Source organism: Helicoverpa zea, chromosome 6, assembly GCF_022581195.2.
Source record: "Helicoverpa zea isolate HzStark_Cry1AcR chromosome 6, ilHelZeax1.1, whole genome shotgun sequence".
NCBI lineage: Eukaryota > Metazoa > Arthropoda > Insecta > Lepidoptera > Noctuidae > Helicoverpa > Helicoverpa zea.
The window spans coordinates 11,626,362-11,649,794 of NC_061457.1; the positions used below are offsets into that span (position 1 = coordinate 11,626,362).

A 23,433-nucleotide genomic window follows, 5' to 3' on the forward strand; every position below is an offset into this window, starting at 1 on the left:
AAAAAGCATTTTTTTTGGATGAACCAAAGCAAAATAAATGAACTGAGATGTTCATGCATTGCTATACGGACGGAACCAAAATATATTTAGTAACATATAACCCAAAGAAAATATATCCTGAATCAAGCATACCTACTGTCCTGATCAATTTGTACTATAGAAATGTAGAATATTAGAAGTGCAAGCAGAACAAAAATAATAGGTGAAAATAATGAAAATTAATGAAAACAAGCAGCATAATTCTACGGTAATATTAAAAGTTCTCTTGTAAACTAATCACAGTTACACGTATTACAACGATGCTTTATTAAATAAGCTATTTGTACAGTTATTTTTTACTTTTGCTCTTTTCCTACCATTGGGATAGTTATCAGAAGGAATATTATATAACACCACAACGTACACTTTTTGGAAAAATATTTTGAGTTTTTCACACAAAATTCACTGTCGGTGAATTTTTATTAGCGATTTTCGAAAAAAATTGGCTTTTCTCCAATGCAGGCGATTCTTTCCGCAGCGGATGACATTGACATTTTGTTATGTTTAGAAATCGAACACGGATGTTGTTAAAATAAATATTTGGAGGGTCAAGAGTTCAACAACAAATTGTAATTGCTTTTGAATTAGAATCTATGTCTCAAGATAATATAATGAATTAATAAAAATGCAATTAAAATCATTATTATGGTAAACAATTATATTTTCCTAGCTGTCAGTTCTGATAAAATTACTAAACGAAGAGACAACTGCCAAAGTTTGCGTTCCAGACCAAAATGAAAATAGTTTAATTCTTAGCATAGAAAATCAAAACAGTCGGATTATTCCTATGAAAAGGCATGAAAGTAAAAGAGATACCGATAAAACATATGATCAATATTTACTATGTAGAAATCTCTGGAATAAAATATTTTTGAATTTTAATTCAATTCTGTTCGATTCAAAGTTAGCATTGTTCATTATCTTAAAACAGAAAATAAGTTATAATACATGAATATGACTTCAATTGCTCCATCAGATTCAGAGTCAAATGTAAGCGGTTTCATGCGGTACAGTGATAAAGATGTTAAAAATTTGTACACTTCAATTATACAGGTAAGCCAACAGTTATTAAGGATTGATTCAAAAAGTTTAGTTAGTAATGAAAATTAATAAGCATAGTAACAATTGCTCTTCAATTATTCTTACAGAACATGGAAACAATCAGCCAAGATATCTTACAAGTTGAAAATAATATTAAAAACCTAATGAAACAAGCAGGCCCTTTGGAGGGTCAACTTTCCATTCTTCTGCAATCACTGCCAAAACCAAACTTGGAACTACCTATGGATACCGATTAGCTGTTATTTTAGAACGATTACTTGGTTGATATATGATGATGTATGTATTTTTAAGAAATAAAAATATTATCGAGTGTAGGAAAGGTGTGCATAAGCCTTAGGACTTTTTAAGTAACTGAAATAAAACTTCTTTCAAATGGCCAGTTTTTAATTTCTAGCAGATTGCAACAAACAGTCTTGGTTCACCAAAGCGAAGTTGACTGCAATTTCAGGGTGGTTTTGCTTTGCTAAGCTAGCTCAACCACATGCAAGCCAGAGTGCCCCGAGTCTCCAACTGATTTTCAGTGCTCAATCACAGACAAACCCACACAGGCCCTAGGTAAGACGTCTCATCCCAATTTCTTGCTATTATTATTGAAGATTTTTTTAAGTCCTTACACACCCTTTACTGACCCTTTGATTAATGCTCAATCCTTCTCCGTGTGAGAGGAGGCCTGTGCCCAGCAGTGGGACAATAAAAAGGCTGTAACAGTAACACCCTTTACTATTATTGAATTACTAACTTGTGGTCATCTATTTTAATTTTAACCAATTTTAAGGAATGTGGGAATAAACAAGAAAATGTGTTCAACAAACCTTCTTTCATTTTGTCACTTGTTGCAAAATAAAAACTTAAACTATTAAAAAAAAAATAGTGAATATGTCATAAAAAAATATTCAGACATTTTGTAGCTTTCATACGTGACAGATACACGAATTTCTTAAAATATTTATTATAAGTGTTGTTTATACAGATGCCTAGTAGTACAGAAGTGACCACTAGACCGAAGTCGCCGAGTCGCACCGAAGCCATCTCCAGAGCGCTTGTTAACCGCCCTATTTATGGCACCGGCGTTCTCATAGGCTAGTATCACAAGATCTTCAAAGCCCGCCCGCCTTCATACAATAACCATTTAATTTCCCCAAATGTCCGAAGAGGTTTTGCCTATGCAGGTAAGCAGGACTGTCAGTGCTTGCCTTTTGCGTGCTTGGCACCTCTTAGCTTAAAAATTGAAAATCAGTAGCCCATCGTCATCGCGGTGGAGATATTGAACTTGTAACCAAACTTGATGATACGCTCAAAATCAAACCTTAAGATTACGAAGACGTAAGCCATGTTAATCAATGTCCTTAGGCACCCATTGCAATTTTAAACGCCCCAACCAACAAACCTATAGGTACCTACTCAGGGTCCTTGAGTGTTCGAAACAGATCTTGTTTTAATTATTTTAATAGCTAATGTCCAAATTCTTTTTTTTTTCTTAATATTTTTTTCTACCGAAGTCCCTCGAATGCCCGAATGGAATATGCGAATTAACAGTATATGAGGAGAACGATCCTGCCTTGATTGAATGTGACAGCGATACCATTAGTCGAGGTAAAATAGTAATAACTTATCCTATCAAAACTTACATCAATTTTCTACAATACAAGAGTTGGTAAGTACATATTATTTTATTATCTTTTCATTATGACCGTCTCTTTCTTCAGACAATTGGGTAGAAGATCGAACGGAATGTCCAAAAACTGGCACCTTTTACTTCCCTCCAAAAGAAAAAATAGACTTCGAAAAAATGAAACCAGAATCAAGGCAGCCAGACTTTAGGCAAAATAAATTAAATAGTACACAGGTCAGATTGATAGTTGTATATTTAGCCAGCTTTTGAAAGAACAAGCGTACTCATTTCGTGTAGACTTGTTCCGATCTTTAAATTATTTAACCAACCCGGTGAATCGACTTGCCTCATTTTCAGAGTAACATAGCATCGATAATCCGCCATGATAGCCACGACAAGTGCGCGAATTATGCGACGACCAACGATTTGGTGTACAACCATCTGCCAAAACCCCTCTGTGGTCCGAATCAGCGATATTATAAACGAGCGGAACATCAATTCTATCCCCAACCCGACCTGATGAAATGTTTTGTATGTAGAACTTAATAATGTAATTTTATTTTGTGTTTAAAACCATGGATTTAAGCAGCGAGGGCGTAAGGAGGCAAAACAACACTGTAGTGCACGCTCTGCGCTGTGCCACCACCGCAAAAAATATGCCATTCTGTGCTCACCAACTCGCATGTCCAGTGCATGGAGTATAGGAAAATCCCACCAGCTTGGAGACAGCCTTTGTCCAGCAGGGGGCGGTGACGACAACGATGGCTAGTTTAAGCTCCTAATCCTACTTATTGCTTGCACCGGCCCAGTAGCAGATTGTTTTAATTATTGATGTTCACTTCTTTAAGGGCAATGTGACTGAATGGGGTTTGAGGCAGCAGATGGAATATGAGTGGAAGTGCACCGATGTTTCCGACTACATATCCACCTTGTACGAAGACACGTTTGTACCTCCGCAGTTACACCAGTACTTGCCGCAAGCAGAGAGGAAGGCACGAGATTCGTGAGTACACATAGCAGCATTTAGCAAGGATTAAGAATAACCACATATACAATTTTACGCTTTTTATTGCAGGAGTTTCACAAAAAGTTTCCGTTATTCGATGACAAAATCAAAACGATGATAACATCAAGAATCATTTTCTCTTTTTGCAAAAAATTATTTAGTCTTTACAATATCACATTTTGTTCGACAATAGGACAGTGACGTCCATATAAAAATTGTTAACAATACAATAATTCTTAATGCTTTCATATCGCCAACACCTGGCACCAACACGAGATCAGCAAATACGTCTTATAAACTAAGTTTAGTCTCAAACGTTACAACTAACAATCGCTTACAACTAACATGATATAACTTAACAAAATGTTCTTAACGTAATGGCAGTTCACAGAACTTTCAAAAAAAATATATAAAATAGATAAGAGCAAGACAAAAAAATACGTACGAATTTATAGAAAACAAGTCGGAAATGCGAAGGCAGTTGACTAGTTGTCAAGCGATTCGAAAGAATTGACTCGCGGCAGCTTTATGAGACCTGACCCACCAGGGGTCTTGAACATGCCAGTTTGCACGTATTGCTGATGTTGAGCAAACACATTCGCTGACATTGCCGTCTGTTGAGCAAATTGAGCCTGAGGTATGTGGACATGGCTGTTATACTGCATCTGAGGGAACACTGGAGAGCTTATTCGGCTGAAGTTCTGTGGCGACTGGAAGCCATTAAAACTATTCATGGTTGGGAAGCGATCTAACACCATTGGTTCTCCGCAGACGGACTCTTCGCGGGAAGGTGGCTGCGAGAACACGTTGCGCTGGTTCACGCTTGACGTCTGGGATTCGAAACCCGAACTTTGGCTCGAGGAACGACTCCCGTCTACACTGAATATCTGGCGCTCACCCTCAGAGCCCCAGTAACCACCAGCCACCCAAGAAGTGCCGTGACCCAGTTTGCTCGGCGATATTAGGGGCCTAGAACGAGCCATAGGCGTCGGAGCAATAAAACTGGGAGTAGCGGTAAATTTTCGCAAGGAAAAGACAGAATTGGTTTTCTTCTTTGTCTTTGTCGGACTACCTATGCACAAGGAACTGATGCTTTCATCTAACTCAGAGTCTGAGTCATCCTTCAAGAGCTTCTGATATTTATTGAAAGAAGGTTTGACAAATATTGTGTCGGACACGGAACTTGGACTTTTGCTTATAACAGAATTAACACAAAATGTTGAATTGAGTTTGGGTTTTGTCCAAATACTGTCAGCTCTTGGGGTAAAAGTTCTGCCATTCATCATGCTTGAGTTGAGGCTGAGGCCGAGATTTTCGTTAGATGACTCTGAGAAATTGTGTAAGCCGAATTTACTCAAGGAGACATCATCGTCACTTTCTAAATGCATAGTGTTTTCGTCATTATCAATAGGCGTATTTGCTGACAGGTTAGACAGATTCTTCATTCGCTTCGGAGATGTTGGGGATTTCTTCGCCGCACTTCTGTTGTCTGCCTGCATTCTTTTGTACACCAATATTACTATGAAGGTACATAATGTCTGCAACAAATATTTTTATCATTAGTTTTATTTTTCTAGTTTTTTTTTGTAAGTTCTTAGATTATGTTAAATTTAGAATAAAGTTTATTATTAATTATAAATGATATTTTTGTTTTATTTTTATAAAGATTTATGGGATGATGGTAAAACAATTGATCTGATTTTATAACTTTGTTGTACTAACCTTAATCAAACTCAAATAAATAGGTTCCACAGCCACATAACGATGTCCTATAGTAGCAATAGCAAACATCAGCCATTGGAAGTCAATGATAATAGTATTCTTCAAACTATTTGCATTCCAGATGAGTCCAATTATTTGTAAAAAGCATACAAAACTCCCTAAAGTTTCCTGAGTCGTCATATTTAATTGGTCTATTTGTATGTGTCTAAAATTAAAACTTTTTGGCATCATGTTCACAATATTTATGTCATAGATATAATTTTCTAGTGCAGGGAATGTCATAGTAGTCTTCATTTCAATGATAGAGTAAATTCTTTCTAGAAGACCTAGTACTATTTCTTTTATATTAGTTATTGTACTAAGTAAATTCTTGTATCTTAATGTTAAGTTTGTGTAAAGTTCAAAAGAAACCAGTATAAAAAGTATAACTGCAATAAGCATTGAGGTATTGTTTATAAGTTTTCTCAGCAGTTTGTTTTCTTTCAACTGCTTTTGATTTATCCTTTCAGATGTCCTTGTTTCTAATAATTTAGACCCCAGAAGGGTTTCTTTCTCTTTATGCAATTTCATTTGGAGAACTCTCCGGCATGGGCTACATAGCTTGTATGCCTTCTCCAACTGCATCCTGAAAAACAGAAAAAAGCTTTTGAACAAAACAATTTAGAATAATATAATGGAAATAATTGGCAGGACTAAATGCATGAATAAAATATTCTATTGTTTACTCAAAATTTCACTTGACATGTAAGTCAGAATAATATGTAAATTGATTCTATTTAATATGAATTCATCACCTAATTATGCCACCAATACTAAGTATCTATTACAATTTGTGTTGGTACATAAAAATGTTCAGTTTTAGTCAAGATTAATAGAAAATTGGATAAGTAAACATGACGTCTTGAAGTGACTGATAACACTGATTAAACAATTAGCAGCTTGAGATAAGAATGTGGCCTTTAATGTAGTATGTACGGCCATGAGAAACTTCTTATCTCTTGAAATAATACTACTATACATTTTGTTAAGTTCTATTGAACTCTCAAGTTTTAGCAATATGATGAATGAAATATAGATTTTATTTGGTGTGTAAAACTTACTTATATGATTCTATTTCATCGTCAAACTTCTTCTCATTCATAGGAACAAAATTGGCTAGTTGTGTCACTTTCAGCTGCTGATTGATATTACACATTTTGCAGAGTCCATTCTTTGGTGGACTATTTCTGAAGACCTTTGGTGTCTGGATACCCTGGTCACTGCATGCTGTGATTGGTTTGTTGTAGTCTCCATCCTAGAATTTAATAAATACATTTTTAATACACACTGCCGTTGTATGGTCGAGTTAATGGAAATTAGAAGTAACATGGTTATGTCAGCGATTGTTCTATAAATACTTTTAAGACGAGTTTCTCTAGTATTGCTTATTAGTTTAAAACTGTACAAACACCATAAAAAACTGAAACATTGCCAATTTCTCTAGTAAAAGATTTGGTAAGAATATTGATGAAAGTTCTATAAAAATATATATTACATTGATTTCTAGGAAATTCCTAATAATAATCAAGTGGTGCTATAGCAGTAAACACTGAATATTTGGAGCTAATTCACACATATTCGGAAAAATCTCACCTTGGTGAATCCATTGTACTGCTCACATTTTGGGCAAGTCCAGCAGTTGCGTTCTGGATATTTAACCCAAAAGTCACTGTTACAGAACCAACAGTTTACGCGCCAAGGCAAAGCTGACCTGTTACAACAATAAAATTAATTTTTATTTTCTGTCGGGCGGGAAAGCATTATCTATAACCTCACCAACTTACCGTAATTTATAAAGTAATTTAAGAAGTAATACGGTACATAAAACAACAGCTATACTTATCAGCACTGACTCCATTTTATAAATATATTTCATTTTTGTTAAGCTTTATTTCCTAAAAATTCTTAATTTCCCTAACCTAAAAGTACACCCATTTTGTTTGCCATAGACTATTTTTTAATGAGTGAAGAAGTGAGTGAAAGGAGTTTCATTGGGGACGACCATAGAGAACGTGTACTCTGTGGTGTGTGGTCTGAAAACTGTGAAAAGTTTTCTTCAAATACAAATTGCGTGGACAAGTTATTATTAGACAATCTTATCGTTTCTACTCGCTATTACTCATTGCTAGAGCTAATTCACACTTTTACATGTTATCAAGGTGAATGCTTTGACTGCTAGAATAAACAAAGTAATTTTTGATGTTCAACCTTGTTCAACTCTGAAAGTTCTTATTATTCAATGTTATCCGTTTTAATATATAACATAATCAGCAGCAAAAAAATTACGACGCCGAAGGCTAATATGGATCTCAAGAGATTGATGATGTGATGTCGAGTAACGATAAATTGAAACGAAACGCATCTTGAGGACACTGTGACAATCTGAGAGCGGCAATGACTTTGACATCTGTTTGTTTTGAGGTTACACCGAAATGTCAAATTCAGAAACACGCACGAGCGACCCAAGTTTGGGAAAATTATGTGATAAACATAACTGAAACCTACTTAAATATTTTGGACAAAATAATCAAATTGCTTAAGCTTTCTTAATTTGTAAAGTTTCGTGAAATTTCCATATTAATAAGTGTACCACAACCACAATGTCACCAGAATCTATATTATTTTTATGCAACTTTGATGACCATTTGAACACTGGTAAGGTTATTCCGTTTCTAAGTTTTAGGCGAACTAAACACGTTTAAAAAGCCTACCGTATTTATGCCTTTTAATAGTCTTCTACAGTATGTACCTACATTTCAAAACTTAATGATTAATCATCTCTTTCAGAACATGAAACTATCAAAAATCTTTGGTCAGAAAAATGGTCAGTCAATAACGTGGACTTATGTAAAGAAGTGCTCGCAACAGGTCTTGAGACAGATGTGTTGAAGGAATTGATAAAAAAGTACCAAAAAGATGCAATCGCTATTGAAAACCTCCTTTATGTATCAGTAAGTTCATTTCTGACGTTTTGTGATCGCAACTGGAATCCGCACCCTCAACCATTGAGTATAGAAGAGTTCTTTGGTATAGAGTGGCCAAAGGAGGTTGATGCTAATGTGCTGCTTCAAAGGGACTCGGAGCCGATCTATGTGAATATCCTACATCCTGAATTGTTGTACTTCTCAACACAAGTCTTCAATGCCATGTGTAATGCTGACCAGAGCTTGGTAAGATATTTTATGCAGTTATTTAAGCTATTTATCATTTATTTTTTGGAAAATGAAATGCTGTATAAAAAGCGATATTCACTGAATAAGAGACAAAACTTGTATTCTTATTATTAAGTTATTTGTTACATTAATAAATACTATGATTTTAAGGCTGACAAAATCTGTCACGTCATTTTAAACCAGTATGACATTACCACAAAAATTACATCAATGACTAGAAAAAATATTGTTAGATAAACATTGTAAATTGTAGAGATGATAAAGCAATTTCTGTTATCTGACTACCATTGATGACTTTCATAAAAAATCACTTAAACAAATGTCATATATCACATATTTTTATAAAATTACTCCTACTCATTAATACTGAAAGCAAGCAAAATAGAATAATCCTCACTAAAATATCCAATTCTCATTTACAGCTACACTTATGGTGGTACTTTAGAAGCAAGGTAGTCCACCAAAAAGTTCTAGAAGACACTAGTGCAACTCTTTACTCGGAACTCGAGATCATCATAGCTAAGCTTACAAACCTACTCCATGTTATACAAGATAAGCCGAGGCTTCAGATCCTACTGTGTATGGAGATAGCCCAGGCTTATCTTATGTATGGTAGAGTGCAGAGGACCGAGGAGTACCTGAAGAGGGCCAGGGATCTTGCGGGATTGAAGCTTGAGTTAACAGGTAATAATAGTTTGATAATTAAGTAAAATAAGAAAGTGTAAAAGAACAGATTTGACAACTACAATAAATACATGCTCCTTTTAAAATTGCTACCAATTTGGTAGAAATTTTTACATACAACATGGCAACACTACTCTCAAAAATCAAACACAAATGGTACAAAATATTTTTCAGGCATTCTGGGCAAAAGAACAAAGTTCCAGCAAACAAATCTACCTCAGCTTGCTTTATCCAGTGAATTAGACTCCAACATAGAAAGACCATCGGCTGAGGAGAGTCATGGGGATGCTGAGTTGCCTCCCGACCTAGAACTGCAAGATGATGTGAGGTTGAACAAGATAGAGTATGCTGAGACTATTAGCCAAGCTGAACTACCCAGTTTAGAGCAGATCTTGTGTTTGTTGACTGTGTAAGTAATTTTTGAATTAATTTTAAAACTAAGGAGAATGCCTATTGATATAATTGAGAGTATGTCACAGTCTTCTTATCAAGTAAGTTGCAGGTTTCATCAAATTACAAGCACTACACTACTAGAGTCATGCCCGTTTTCACCAACAAACTTAACGTTTCCCTAACTAAGTGTCACTTAGAATAAGGGCTCCCCCAATACTTAAAGGTTATAAGGGACACTTAGGCTTTGGTGAAAACTAAATTCGTATAAAGTATTTCCTAAATGCTCGGGATACCTAAATTCAGGTATATGTTGGTGAAAATGGGCATCACACTCTCACAGTAAAACTGCATTTCATTTAAAGATTTTTACAACCAGTTTGCTTGAATGGCTTGCACAAAAATAAAAGTTTAAATTATTTTCCAGCCAATATCTAATGAAAGCTCAACCAAAAGATGCCTTAATGGATGAAGAGTTGGCGCCGTACATCGAGGCTGTATTAACGCAGAAGAAAGGCGCCTGGCCTACCAGAGTAGCCGCCTTACTCATCAGGTGTAAACTGGAGGCCAATCATAAGAGAACAGTGGAGCGTGCCATGTTGCAGTGTGAGACTATTGTCAATGATAAAACGGGTGCTAGTTCTACTACTAGGTGAGTCTTGAATACCTCTTTCTCGTTTTTATTTTTTACGTCTTTATGTTCTCGGCTTTCTGTCACATCACACACATTCTAGGCCGAAAGAATTTTTATCAGGCATATAAAATAACTTTCAAATAAAGAACCTGTGTGTGTATGTATGCCTTCATATGTCTATATTATAAAAGTTTTTATTTCTATTCTATCTGCAAAAATTGGTGAACTTATGATTTTTTGCCATAAATACAAGTTATGAGCTTATAACATAAGCTGTTGCCGGGTGCAGATTTAATTTACTTAATCTTAAATACTTTTTTCTCAGGTTGTCATACCTCTGGGCGACAGGTTTACAACCAGCGTGGATGTGGCGACAACAGCTAGCAGATTTATACTTGAACCTAGGATTAGTTAAGGCTGCTCTTGAAGAATATCTGAAATTACAGCTGTGGGAAGATGTGATTGTGTGTTATACTACTTTGCAGTTAAGACATAAGGTAAGCAATTTTATTTGCAGAACTATCTACATACCTATCTCTTGATTTAATTACTAGAGAAGTTCTAGAGATAGGAATTTTAAATCAGAATATTAATAAGTCAAAGAACAGATAGATAGGTAATTGATATCCGCAATTAGATGCTGCTGTTTGGCACTGGTATTCTGCTACAGAATATGTTGGAAAAATGTCATTTATTTTCTCATTTTTTCAGGCAGCAGAAGTGATACAACAGCAGATTGATATAAACCCAACTGTCAAGTTATACTGCCTTCTTGGTGATGCAACTGGTAAATATTTTGGCACATAAAGAAAAAGTTTCTATGTTTCTAGTATTGTCACTATAAAAAATACTTTTCGACTATTTTTATGAATGACATTAAACAATTTTCAGATGACGTTAAGTGCTATGAAAAAGCATGGGAATTCTCGAACCATAAGAGCAGTAGAGCACAAAGGCATTGGGGTAATTTCTTGTTTGACCACAAAGAATATGAACAATGCATTCCACACTACGAGAAGTCAGTCGAAATTAACTCAATACAAGAGAGAGTTTGGTTGAGGCTTGGGTAAGTTCATGCTATTTACAAACTTTGTTTGGTCTTTAACAAATAGAACATCATTGTATCGAGAAAACTATTGCATATATCATTTTTTTATAATTTAAGACGAAATATTTCTCGAAAAAGCATTCATACAGAAGAAACAACTTAGGCTTATTTTCACCATAAATGACAGTTTTTCTTAAAAACGGCCGTTGTGGAAATTGAATACACAAATTCATACTCGTTGTTTTTTTTTGTATGAATGTTTTATTTTCAATTTTCAGTCGAGCCCAGTTAAGTTGCTGTTCTTGTCTTATAATTTACTTTATTTACAGTTACGCAGCACTAATGATTGAAAACTGGGAAGTGTCAGCGAAGGCGTACCGTCGCTACACATATCTGCAGCCCAACACATTCGAGGCGTGGAATAACCTCGCCAAAGTATACGTAAAGCAGGGAGACAAGAATAGGGCTTATAGAGCTCTGATGGAAGCTTTGAGGTTCAATTATGATAACTGGAAGGTTAGTATTATTCGTTAGTTAAGTTCTTCTGACTTTGTAAGCATAGGCTTTAGTGTTGGAGACAGATGTAGTGATGATTAGGGATCATCAGTAATCTTTTTGTTGATAATTGCTGTTGACAGAGAATATCCACTTTCCACATCAATTTTTTTTCGATTGCCACCTCTCAGACTCCTATTTCCAAATACATCACAATTGTAGAAAAAATCGTGCATAACTTTAATAAGGTCATTTCGCATTCAAATTAGTAGTGTGAAGTATGTACCTATGTCCCACTGCTATACACAGACCTACTATCACACAAAGAAGAATTGAGCATTAATCACCACGCTTGCCCAATGTGGGTTGGTGTGATTTCGTATTTAATTAATAACGCTAATATAACTCTTTCAGCTATGGGAGAATGTAATAGTAGTTAGTATGGACACGGGACACTTCGAAGACGTGATACGTGGGTGCCACCGGCTACTAGACTTGCAGCAGAAGTTTGAAGATGTTGAAGTTCTGGGCCTCTTGGTACGAGCCATAGTTCAGGACAGTCAGGATGCGGACGGTAACAGTGCTGCTAGGTGAGGAAAATATGTATAGTTGTGAAAGCATCAATTTTATTAAGTTGATGAATTATAAATAATATTGATCTCGCAATTATAAGTTGAAAACATGACTTGTACACGTCAAATTGTTGTTGGTGAAGTTATATAGTTTTATTTAAAATAAACGATTATTAAAAATACCTCTACTTATTCTGGACATCTAAGAAATGGTGATTTTTACGATGTTTATGTATTTTTTTCAGATTACGAAAACGAGTCTTGGAATTGTTCGGAAGAATAACATCAATCCATCAAAACAAACCGGAAATATGGCAACTGTACTCCGATTTAAGTCCGACTTATTTGTTAAGAGCTCAGCGTTTACTCAAGGCGTATAAGGGCTTTACTCTGGTAACTAGTTACTTAGCATAACATTATACAAAATCTAATTATTTTTATCTGCTCACTTAAGAATTCCTTTTGTTTTTCAGAGTGGCAACTGGGCTAATAATCCAAGTACATGCAAACAAGTGATTGAAATGGCGCAGTCTCTTCTCGAACTGAGCCTGCAAGCCAGACAAGAAGCTGAAGAGAAAGATATACTTCAAGCTAATCAGCAACTGTCTTCAGCCCGTCTCACCGGCCAGGCCGTTATTAGGGCTGCTGAAAAACAGGACTGGCCCGAAACCAAAAGTATACTCGAAGAATTAAAAGAGCAATTTACGAAAGTTACCGAATATATGAAATCAGTTATGTAAATGTGTTGTTTTATTTACTTTTTCTGCAAAACCATGTAAAATATTACTGAAGCCAGAACGTTAAATCTTAAGAAATAAATAAATACTATCGCTTAAATATGCCCGTACCTATAGGTCTGCAATATAATGCAAAGGTGACTGAGCTTTCACTTATGCGTGTCATGTAGTATTTTTCAAGAGAAATTCGTTTAGCAGTAGGACGTTCGCTCTTGTAGCAATTAAATCTACCATCATCCTCCGAGCCTTTTTCCCAACCATGTTGGGGTCGGCTTCCAGTCTAACCGGATTCAGCTGAGTACCAGTGCTTTACAAGAAACGACTGCCTATCTGACCTCCTCAACCCAGCAATTAAATCTACCGATTAGTAGATAACATTTTATATGAGCAACACTGTTCTGTCAAGTTGACATCTTTACGTTTCGTTGGTTTCTAAGCAAAATGTATTATTTGCCCATTTCGTTATCAATTTTACGAATTTAGACTATTTATTGTATTATTTAAATGAAAACCTTATTTTTTTATGCTGATACCCATATTCAGGTCATTTATTAATGTTTTATTGAAAAAAATAAACAGGGAATCAATAAGTCACATAGAAAACTAAACGTCGCTACTCGCTGTCATAATTTGTGCGAAAGATTGAGGGGGTGTATGTACTTCTCCTCATAGAAATTATAATTAATTACCGTGTGATCGTAATGTTGCATTAATTAGAAATCTCTTACCATGGCTGCAGCTAACGACGACGAGATTCTAGAAGGTTTTCTTTGTCCAATATGTAAGGCGGACTTGAAATCTGCATCACAACTGACCAGCCACTTCGAGAGCTTACACTCTGAAGAACAGGATGTGCTGCGGTCCTTGAAGGAGATCTTTGGTAAAGCGAAGAAGATTATACTGAATAGTGACGATTCTGATTTGAAGGAGACGTTTGACCGTGCGTTAAAGTTTAGTTACCAAGAGCATCGTTACTTGGACGAGGAGCAGAGTCTAGGTGTGTCCCGCAGTTCTACCGATTACCTGAAGGGCGTGCGGTCGGCGCGATTGGAGCGATACGCTACGGAGACCAATAAGCTGCTTATTAGGCTGGACAAACTTGTGTGTAACATGCCTGCTGAACCACATCAGAGGAAACTCCATGAACAGGAAGTGAGTTGATTGTTTCATACTAGTTTATTGAATTAACTACGGCTGTGGTCTGCTACCTCTCTCTCACGCTTACCTAACTCATTTACCCAATACTCAATCCTAGTGGTATGATAAAAATACTGACAATGATGTGCTCTGCTAGTGATAATACATTTAATTACTATGTTTTTGGTATTTATCATGAGTCTGCTATTCAATCTGCAGATTTTGTTTTTAAATATCTACATAATTGTGTAGTCAATCCTTATGTTTTGGTGACAAATTGATACCAATTAATGTATATTATTTAAATGGATTAATTTAGCTATTTAAGTTTTTTATCAATTTAGTTGTTAATATGATATTTTTTGGCATTTGATAAGCATTAGTGGTATTCAGCCATTAGAAGCACATCAAAATTACATAATGATTGATACACTTTAGAATTCGGTAATATTTCAATGATGAATGAATGCCATTGGAATGTAACATTGCTATGATCACTCAACAGCAAAAAATGTTGTACTCATAATCGTTACAAAAAACCAGATAACCTTTTGTTTTTTCTTGTTTTAAATTATACTCAAGTAGATAACTATTTTAACTTAAAATGTGCAGTATATTAAACCAAATAAAAAACGGATCACATTTTATTTATTTATTTTATAAAGTTGGCACAGTCTTGTTAGTAACCATAAGCAGTGGTGGATCTAGCAGTACAAGAGAGTACAAAGGAATAGTAAATTAGGCTGTTCGTAGCTGTTGTACATAAGTGGAGTATATTAGGAAGTACATAGTAGTACCTCATATGCTCCCCTTATGTATTTAAAATCAGGAAATAAGTGTTATCACAAGTTAATTAATAATCACAGTACCCACTATGTGGTAGATCCACCACTGATAAATATAGATTCTGAGAGCTTAACACACTAATCTTCCTTTACCAAATTCCAAAACGGTTTTGTTCACAAATATCAAAAAATCTTCCCAAAAAATTAAAATACATTTTATCGCAACATTTTTCCAAATCTATTTTGTAACCATAAACAATTTGGTAGCTAGAATTTCATATTGTCCTCAGGTAGTTCCTTGGTTGGACGGGTCATCCGTGAAGCTGTGCCCCAACTGTGCAAAGGCCTTCAACTTGACACGGAGGAAGCATCACTGCAGACTCTGTGGCTCCATCCTCTGCCATGACTGCTCACTGTTCCTAGATATTAATGTAGCTAGTAAGTATCTTATATACTTAACCAGCTGTAGAGATTTGTGGAAGACTATCAATAAACTATGGCTTTTTAATATCAATAAAAGAACGAGTTGTTCTCTGCAGTTCCGCTTTATGTCTTCTAAGAACAACATCATGATATTTATAGATGTGAAGTAGCCAAAATTATGCCTCTCAATTAACTTGACTCATTGAAACTGCTACAGTAAAATTTTCCTTTTAAATGCTTAATTCATCACCCCATGCCTCAAACAATTGTTTAAAAATTGTGTCTCCTCACAGTAAAGTGATTAAAACACTTATTGCTGGACAACCTAACCAATAGCATTTATTAACTCTTCCAGGATCAATAGTAGACCCCTCCGTACCGCAGACATCAAGCCAGCCAGACCATGAGATCACAGAGAAGAACGGTCTCCGTCTGTGCGAGCATTGCTACAATCTCATTGAGTTGAGGAAACAAGTCCAGGAGAGTAGGAACGCTAAGACTGTGCTGGTGACTGCGTATGAGCAGATGAGGAGCTTGATGGACAAGGCTAGGCCGGACGTGGCTATGTATGAAAAGGTATTTGCTCAATATTTTTTTTTAAACAAGAGCGCATGGCGTCCTTTCCTTAGGTATTACCCATATAAAATACCCTTATATAATTCTTCATATACTCCCTCATATTCTCATACTCTCTCTATATGCTCCCTTATGTACTACTCCTGTGAACTCCACTTTTGTCTTTTTAGGTACCTTTTTAGGAAGTACTCCTATATACTCCCTTTTATACTACACCCATGTATTATTTCTATATACTAGACCTAACTTTAATTCATGAGAGAATTAAAACAAGAGATTTACATTTCATAACTCTATAAATAATAATACTTTTAACATTTCAGATGTGTCAAAGCCTCTTCGACGGTGAGACTACCTACAATTTAACTGACGTGAACAAGATGCGCGGGCGCATTGGCAAGCTGGCAGAGGGCATTGACCTGCTGAGCAAGCAGATAGTCACGTTCCCAGCCGAACCTGGCACGAGGCAGGCGAGGCTGCAGAATGCTATTAGACAAGCTGCTGCACATTATATCAAGGTAGTTAATGTATTTTTGCTACCATACAGTAGTAAGATAGATTATTACAGCCATGTAGGCTGTGATGAAGATGTTCATAGTAGGATAGTTAGAAGGCCGTTTTTCAGTACAAATTCGTCATCGTCGTCTAAATCTTTGATCCTCTTCTAAATTGACAAAAAATATTAGACTCGTATTTTTTATTTTGTCTAATATGCAAAAACAACGTATTTCGTGCCACGTCACTTGTTATAAAATTTGACAAGGATTGACTTTACAATCATCTGTTCTTAAACTCGGTTGAACGAAATGACGAAAATATATTTTGTGCTACTCTAAAATATACACTCATTAGAATCATTAAGTTTTAACCTGGAACACGTTTATTCCAGGAGGACCTGCTATCCTTAAGAAAATTGCCAACTGAAGCCCAAATAGAAGAAGTTCGGAGACAGAGGTACGAGCGAGCAGAGAAACAGATACAAATGGAGAGAGAAAGAATGGAGAAACAGAGAGATAGATTGGAAGACATGGCTGGGCCCAGTGCAGCCAGGGTTGAGAGCAACCGGGATGATGACGATAACCCCTTGTTAGAACAGATGAACATCATCAGAGATTATATCAAGGAGGCTCGAAGGGAGCTCAAGTTTGAAGAGGTAAATATTTTTTTATTTTGTGATGACTATTTATAATTGGTGGTTGGAATTGCGTTCAAAACGCGCGAAGAACGCGTAAGTTATTACATAAAATCGTTAACATTAAATAAAAAGTCCAAGGTCGTATAGGTGAACCTTTTACTCGATTGATTGTTTATAATTAAGACTTCTGGCGGCACTCAAACGCCAAGTTTAATGATCTGTCAGCGCTCAAACGCCGAGTCTAACGATAACAATATATGTACTTAGCGAGTAGCGTTCTTACTTATTCCCTTAGCTGCTTAATTTACCTATTTTCATTATTTTTCCCAGGTTGCAATCTTAGAGACGAACTTGAAAGAACTGAAAAAAGAATATCAACTTCAAAAGCTGTCAAACAAGTCCTAGTCATTCCAAACCTAGATTATGTTATTATGTAAAGTATACCTACGTATATCACTTTAATATTTATTATTCAATGACCTTGCAAAGTTACACTGTTGTTAATTTTTTTACCTTACCGTAAGAATAAAATTCATTATATATTATTTATTTATTTTATTTTTTCAATAAACTATGTATATTAATCTAAATTCTAAATGATCATTAAATAAAGCACAATAAATGAAGAAGAACGAAAAATTAAATGGTAAGTAAAAATAAATTAACATTAAATATAATAATTAAATAGTAAAGATTATCTCACATTCTTTATTAGAGCGGTTTCAAACCATCCGATTACGTGTGTTGTGTATACACTCGGTTTTATAATCGTGTAAGAAAATATACCGACTATACGCACGCATAAACGTTAGTTTGGAAACACTACACTCCACATTAAAACAACACATCATTATCATGCATTTACACAACTATTAGTGGGCCCCCAGTTAAACCGAATATAATTATTTATTTTTAATATCAGATTTCCTCGATTAAACGTGAGCGCCAGTGCTAAAATCAGCGGCCGATCGCTGGTAACATTTTTCGGTGTATTGTCGGCGCAAATAAATCTGTACAGATTACTTGTTACAAAATCCGATCTTATAAGCACAAACGTAAATCGCCCCTAGGTACGCTTTGATCCATACTTAGAGTGACAAGTGAACATATAGCTTATATAAGATACCGTTAGTTACAATTTAGTCTTCCGTTTATTAAATCTCATAAGCTTATCAAGTTGCTTTATCATATGCGGTCTGGTGCACAGAGCTTTCCTTATTGCTTCGTCTAGCATTTTGGTCTGATTGTACGGCGGGATGGGCGTGTCTTCCAAGTGGAAGGTGTGCAGCCTGCCCAGCGTGTCCCCCACGAACACGTTGTGACCAGACGCTTCAAACTGAACGTACGTCAACGTCACATTACCAGGGAACGTGTACTCCGCACACGGCATATGAATTTTACGTCGAAGATCCCAAACTGACAACGACTGGCCACTCACTGAAATTAAGATACTAGAGTTTGTTGGACAGAAACTTATTGCGTTCACTGCGTTTTGGCAGTTTAATGTCATTATAACATCGTCCAAGCCTTCAATCCAGAGCCGAATCGCATTATCAGCGCCACAGGAGGCTAGCAGATTTTTCATAAAAGGGGAAATACAGATATCATTGACTGGGCCGGCGTGAGCGCGGAAGACGTCCATATGCTGATTCAGATAGTGAGTAGAACATCTGTGTATGCAGCCCTCGTCAGTGCCGACCATGTAGCAGTGATCTATCGTCGGATGCCATATCATGCACAACACAGCGGGGTACCGAGTGATAGGGACGTCGACCTTTAAACATGTCTTGGCAGTTTCCAGCCCCTTCAGATTTCCTTCGACAGTACAAATTCGCATCATGGGTGAACTGATAAACTCATGAGTTTTCGTGCTCTGCAGCCTGCGGATCCTCCCGTCCTGACATGTTGTCATTACATACTCATTGTCTCTGTCTATGCTAACCCAAGTTATTAACCATATCGGCTCAAAGCAGGGATTTGTGTCACGTTTACTCCTCGCTATAATTTTCTTCGTATACGATTGAATATCTAATATTATCACGTCACCGTCACTGAACCCACAAGCTAGCCAGTTAGGATTCTTTGTAGAGAAACCCACGGAGGTGACTGATACATCGAAAGTGTAAAGTCTTTCAGGTTTACATGGATTCTTGAAACACCAAACACAGACCATTCCTTGACATTCATCGGCGTATGCAAACTTTCCATGAGATATTGCGCATATGTGCGGATACTTAGGATTAAAAGATATGCTCGAAATAGGTTTGTTAAGAGTCTCTTCGCATTCGTAAGTCCACAAAGCGTGAAGTGTGTAAACATATACTAAGTCTAATGACAGTGGATCCACATTAACGAGTCCTCGAAATTTCTTCTGAGCAGGTTCATACTTTAAGGATGCAAGTACTCGTTCTGTCAGCAGCACCGCATCTAAATATTGAGGAGTCTGCGCTATTTCCAGGAAAGTTTTGCTCCGCGGTTTTTCAAGTTCCCGGTCTTTTTTCCTTTTCTTCCGTAACAAGTGAGGTGCAGCTGATTGGTACATGACCATCTCATCTTCTTCTTTGGACTCCTCTAGAGTTCTCGCAATTTCTTCATAAGTGTCGTGCATGTCCCACAAGGAGGCGAATGCTATGGCGTTCTTATTCTTGGGTCTTGTAGCTAGTGTATGCCTGGATTGTTTAATAACTTCTTTAGTTTGAGTTGTTTGATGAACCATTTTCCTATTTCGCCCTTTTCCAATAGTAATGTACTCATAGTACGCATTTTCTTCTTCAACTGCATTCGCTTCATGAGTGCCTTTGTCGTAAGATATACATGGTATCGAAAATAAGACAACTGTTTCAGTTTCCTTAAGCGTGATCTTCATTTCTGGTGGATAGGTCGTTAGGTCGTAAACTTTAGTTAAATAGAATGCGGACGGTGCTATGGAGAGGTCGCTGTCCTCAGGCTCTAACCCCTCCTCCGTGTCGAGCGTGTGATCAATTTTAATGTCGTCAAGGTTGATAGTGGTGGCATACACGGACACGCCGTCGACGGCTGTCCTGGATTTAGTTAAAGATGGTCTAATACCTATTTCGCTTTTGGCACGAGCTTTAATATCATACGCAGCGTGTGTGGACATTTCTTCCATGGTGGGGAACGCTGGGTCGTTGATATCGTCCGGAGTGACGTCCACACCGTTGACAATCACTCGGTACACCAGCCGCTTGGACAACGGTTGTGGAGCGAGCTTCACAGTTTTACATGATGTGCTATCGGAAAGGATGCATTGTGATTGGTTTGCAGTTGGAGTATTTACCATTGTCACAAAAAATATATATTTACAAACTCAAAAAACAATAGTTGCAAATGTAATAGTAATATTTTGTGATTGATAAGATAAATATTAAAATATTTGTAAACTAGGTACTAAATTTCACAACGATGTCACACTTTGACACTGATGGTAATTAGGTAATTATTTTCTATTTGAAATAGAGTATTAAAAGATGATTAAACGTTTTTTACCACAAAGGTTACAAAGGCTTCGTAAAGTAGGACGCAATACTCAATAGATACCATAGAACAATTTGGCTGCATATCGAACCGATGTGCTGCTTTCAGTGGCTACTTTATTCATCTTGTGCATTATCCACATGTTAGTTAGCTAGGACTCTATAATCTAACGAGAATCCGCTTTAAGGTCTCTGCACACATCGGGCACGGCGTGGCGGGACGGGACGGCAACGCGTCACTGAGCAGTTGTAATGTACTAGATATTACGGAAGCCGCCACACAGAGCTGTCCCGCTCGACGCGACGGGACGCGACGATCTAGTACATTGTGTCGCGTCGCCGTCCCGTCCCGCCGCGCCGCGCCCGCTGTGTGCAGAGACCATTATTAATAATCTTCCACGCCGATTTCGGCAACGGCGACCACTTCGACCCTAATGGCGTGCGTGTGCTCTCATGTGGCTGGAGTATCCAATTTTGTGCGTGAAAGTCCGCGCACACTGCGGACATGTCAGGGTACCAGCCACAAAGTTGTAGTTGATAGCTACAGGTGGTCGAGCTTTCAACTCATCTCGTTTGGCATCCAACTCAGAAAGTCGGCGTGCTTCAAAGTCAAAGACTTTGGCTTTAACGCGGCTTCTCCAGTCTCTGCGATTGGATGCCAGATTCTCCCACTGAGACGGGTCAATGGAACAGCTTTTCATGTGACGCTTCAGCACATCCTTGTATCGCAGCAGCTGTCCGCCACGTTTCCGCTTGCCCTCCTGCAACTCGGAGTAGAGGATGCGCTTGGCCACTCTAGTATCCGGCATGCGCAGTACATGCCCGCACCAACGAAGCTGTCTTCTCATGAGGTATGCTTCAATGCCACCTACATTGGCTTTCCTCAACACTTCTGTGTTACGCACACGATCAAACCAACGGATATTTAATATTTTGCGCAGACATTTGAGGTGGAAGCGGTCTAGTTGCTTGATGTGGCGTCGGTACGGTGTCCATGTTTCCGCTGAGTAGAGTATACAAGGCAACACAACTGCCATATACACAGAAACCTTTGTGGATATCTTTAGGTCATGGGAGCTGAAGACCTTCTTGTCGAATTTGCCGAAAGCAGCGGCTGCAGCACCAATTCTGCTATTGATTTCGGCGTCAAGGTCGCACTTTGCTGTTATAGTGCTCCCCAAATATCGAAATTAATCGACCTGCTTCAGGACATCTTCACCAAGCATAATGGTCAGTTCTTGACGTCCGTGATTATCTGAAGACATTACTTCTGTCTTTTTGATGCTGATTTTTAGACCAAATGTACAGCACTGCTTGTGAAGGTTCGTGACTAGCTGTTGCAGGACTTCAGGGGATTCAGCCACGAAACAGAGGTCATCTGCATACATAATGTCCTGTATATGTGCATAGGACACCTTTGTGGTCGCCTTGAGTCTATTCAGGTTGAAAAGTTTGCCGTCAGTCCGATAACGAATACGAACTCCTTCAGGAGAAGAATTCAATACTTCCCGGACTACAACTGCGAAATATAATGCAAACAATGTGGGAGCCAGGACACAACCTTGCTTCACTCCACAGGTGACGGAGAAGAAGCTCGATTGGTCATCTTCAACCGCTACACAACATTGCATGTCATCGTGCAGGAGTCGCAGGAGTCTTATGAACTTCTCTGTACACCCCAACTTTCTCAGTACCTTCCAGAGGGCCTCGCGAGGGACGCAGTCAAAGGCTTTTTCCAGATCAATAAAGCAGAGATACAAGTGCTGTCCCTGCTCTCTACTTTTTTCCTGGAGTTGACGGACTGCGAATATTGCCTCACAAGTTCCTCTGTCTGGTCTGAAACCAAATTGGGTTTCCGGCAGAATCTTTTCAGAGAGGTTCCTGAGGCGGTTTAGAAGTACTCTGGCGAAGACTTTTCCAGAGACAGAGAGCAGTGAAATACCGCGGTAAGAACCACATTCCGACCGGTCGCCTTTGTTCTTATAGAGAGCCCTGACGCGTGATAACTTAAAAGTTTCAGGAACTTGTTCTTTCTCCCACATAAGCACAAACATTTCCCAGACGCGCGAATGCAGTTCCTCGCCGCCGTACTTCAGAAGCTCACCTGGTATAAGGTCTAGGCCAACCGCACGCTGATTTTGCTGTTGTTTGATGGCACAAAGCACCTCATGTTTAGACAAGGCATCATCCAATTCTTCTGCTATTTGAAGTTGAGGCAAACTGTCTATGTAGTGTAGATCGGCTGTTCGATCTACATTAAGTAGATTATTGAAGTGTTCTGCCCAACGATCTAACACTTCATTTTTGCTTTTCAGCAGACTTTTACCATCCAGCGATTTCAGTGGTACCTTTATGAAGTTGGTGGTACCCAGGAGATTGCGAATTTCGCTATAGAAATCACCGAGCTGATTACTATCAGCAAGCGACTGGATGTATTGAGCCTTGTCTTGCCACCATTTATCTTTAGTGTGTCTCGTGAGTTTACGCAACTCACGGTCACTCTCTCTTATAAGTGCGCTGTTATTACTGCGCCTGAGAAGGTCTCGGTGTTTGGCAATAGCTTTAGAAAGAACTTCGTCGTTCTCATCAAACCAGTCTTGCTTGCGTTTATTTTTTAGCCCTATGGTGTTAATGGCTACGTCAAGAATGGACGACGATAAAGCGTTCCAG

The 23,433-nt window shown here is 37.6% G+C and overlaps 6 protein-coding genes and 1 long non-coding RNA gene across 9 annotated transcripts in view; 4 read left to right on the plus strand and 3 right to left on the minus strand.

The window, feature by feature from the left end:
* Window positions 1-530, minus strand: part of LOC124631018 (E3 ubiquitin-protein ligase HECW2) — a 91,842-nt gene extending 91,312 nt beyond the window's left edge. For 2 of the 3 annotated variants that reach the window (XM_047165111.1, XM_047165108.1), the window contains exon 1: window positions 357-480. The gene's annotated coding sequence lies outside the window, so the exon portion shown is untranslated. Of the gene's footprint in view, window positions 1-356 lie in introns of all 3 variants that reach the window. The other variant, XM_047165109.1, reaches the window with a different exon arrangement.
* On the plus strand, window positions 497-1,476 carry LOC124631023. Its single transcript, XR_006984467.1, has 2 exons — window positions 497-1,092; window positions 1,188-1,476. It is a non-coding gene; the product is annotated as an uncharacterized LOC124631023 (long non-coding RNA).
* A 767-nt stretch (window positions 1,477-2,243) lies between these two features.
* LOC124630934 lies at window positions 2,244-3,772 on the plus strand. The gene is made up of 5 exons (XM_047164977.1): window positions 2,244-2,270; window positions 2,586-2,694; window positions 2,808-2,947; window positions 3,071-3,244; window positions 3,562-3,772. The coding sequence occupies exons 1-5, from the start codon at window positions 2,244-2,246 to the stop codon at window positions 3,718-3,720; spliced, it is 609 nt and encodes a 202-aa protein (XP_047020933.1). The 3' UTR covers window positions 3,721-3,772.
* LOC124631021 lies at window positions 3,764-7,449 on the minus strand. Its single transcript, XM_047165118.1, has 5 exons — window positions 7,265-7,449; window positions 7,074-7,191; window positions 6,542-6,735; window positions 5,442-6,066; window positions 3,764-5,257 (listed from the first exon to the last, which is right to left on the minus strand). The coding sequence occupies exons 1-5, from the start codon at window positions 7,354-7,356 to the stop codon at window positions 4,205-4,207; spliced, it is 2,082 nt and encodes a 693-aa protein (XP_047021074.1). The 5' UTR covers window positions 7,357-7,449; the 3' UTR covers window positions 3,764-4,204.
* A 432-nt stretch (window positions 7,450-7,881) lies between these two features.
* On the plus strand, window positions 7,882-13,217 carry LOC124631020 (tetratricopeptide repeat protein 27). Its single transcript, XM_047165117.1, has 12 exons — window positions 7,882-8,135; window positions 8,268-8,650; window positions 9,076-9,337; window positions 9,512-9,746; window positions 10,155-10,379; window positions 10,687-10,858; window positions 11,073-11,148; window positions 11,253-11,427; window positions 11,739-11,925; window positions 12,319-12,494; window positions 12,722-12,869; window positions 12,950-13,217. Exons 1-12 carry the CDS (start codon window positions 8,081-8,083, stop codon window positions 13,214-13,216), a joined length of 2,361 nt encoding a protein of 786 aa, XP_047021073.1. The 5' UTR covers window positions 7,882-8,080; the 3' UTR covers window position 13,217.
* A 477-nt stretch (window positions 13,218-13,694) lies between these two features.
* LOC124631460 (rabenosyn-5) lies at window positions 13,695-17,814 on the plus strand. Its single transcript, XM_047165858.1, has 6 exons — window positions 13,695-14,365; window positions 15,426-15,573; window positions 15,914-16,134; window positions 16,458-16,652; window positions 17,024-17,287; window positions 17,600-17,814. The coding sequence occupies exons 1-6, from the start codon at window positions 13,943-13,945 to the stop codon at window positions 17,672-17,674; spliced, it is 1,326 nt and encodes a 441-aa protein (XP_047021814.1). The 5' UTR covers window positions 13,695-13,942; the 3' UTR covers window positions 17,675-17,814.
* Window positions 17,815-18,401: 587 nt separating this feature from the next.
* LOC124631402 (dynein axonemal intermediate chain 4-like) lies at window positions 18,402-20,570 on the minus strand. The gene has a single exon (XM_047165776.1). The coding sequence runs from the start codon at window positions 20,568-20,570 to the stop codon at window positions 18,402-18,404; it is 2,169 nt and encodes a 722-aa protein (XP_047021732.1).
* Window positions 20,571-23,433: the final 2,863 nt, after the last annotated feature.

Bases quoted from the DNA above. Each gene is read 5' to 3' on its own strand.
- LOC124630934 (XM_047164977.1), top strand. From the start codon at position 2,244: ATGTCCGAAGAGGTTTTGCCTATGCAG. The intron at 2,271-2,585 runs GTAAGCAGGACT...TTTTCTTAATAT, and splicing joins AAGAGGTTTTGCCTATGCAG to TTTTTTCTACCGAAGTCCCT. The intron at 2,948-3,070 runs GTCAGATTGATA...CCTCATTTTCAG, and splicing joins ATAAATTAAATAGTACACAG to AGTAACATAGCATCGATAAT.
- LOC124631021 (XM_047165118.1), bottom strand. From the start codon at position 7,356: ATGAAATATATTTATAAAATGGAGTCAGTGCTGATAAGTATAGCTGTT. The intron at 7,192-7,264 runs GTAAGTTGGTGA...TTGTTGTAACAG, and splicing joins AAATTACTTTATAAATTACG to GTCAGCTTTGCCTTGGCGCG. The intron at 6,736-7,073 runs GTGAGATTTTTC...ATTAAATTCTAG, and splicing joins AGTACAATGGATTCACCAAG to GATGGAGACTACAACAAACC.
- LOC124631020 (XM_047165117.1), top strand. From the start codon at position 8,081: ATGTCACCAGAATCTATATTATTTTTATGCAACTTTGATGACCATTTG. The intron at 9,338-9,511 runs GTAATAATAGTT...AATATTTTTCAG, and splicing joins ATTGAAGCTTGAGTTAACAG to GCATTCTGGGCAAAAGAACA. The intron at 11,926-12,318 runs GTTAGTATTATT...TAACTCTTTCAG, and splicing joins TCAATTATGATAACTGGAAG to CTATGGGAGAATGTAATAGT.
- LOC124631460 (XM_047165858.1), top strand. From the start codon at position 13,943: ATGGCTGCAGCTAACGACGACGAGATTCTAGAAGGTTTTCTTTGTCCA. The intron at 14,366-15,425 runs GTGAGTTGATTG...TATTGTCCTCAG, and splicing joins GGAAACTCCATGAACAGGAA to GTAGTTCCTTGGTTGGACGG. The intron at 15,574-15,913 runs GTAAGTATCTTA...TAACTCTTCCAG, and splicing joins CCTAGATATTAATGTAGCTA to GATCAATAGTAGACCCCTCC.
- LOC124631402 (XM_047165776.1), bottom strand. From the start codon at position 20,570: ATGGTAAATACTCCAACTGCAAACCAATCACAATGCATCCTTTCCGAT.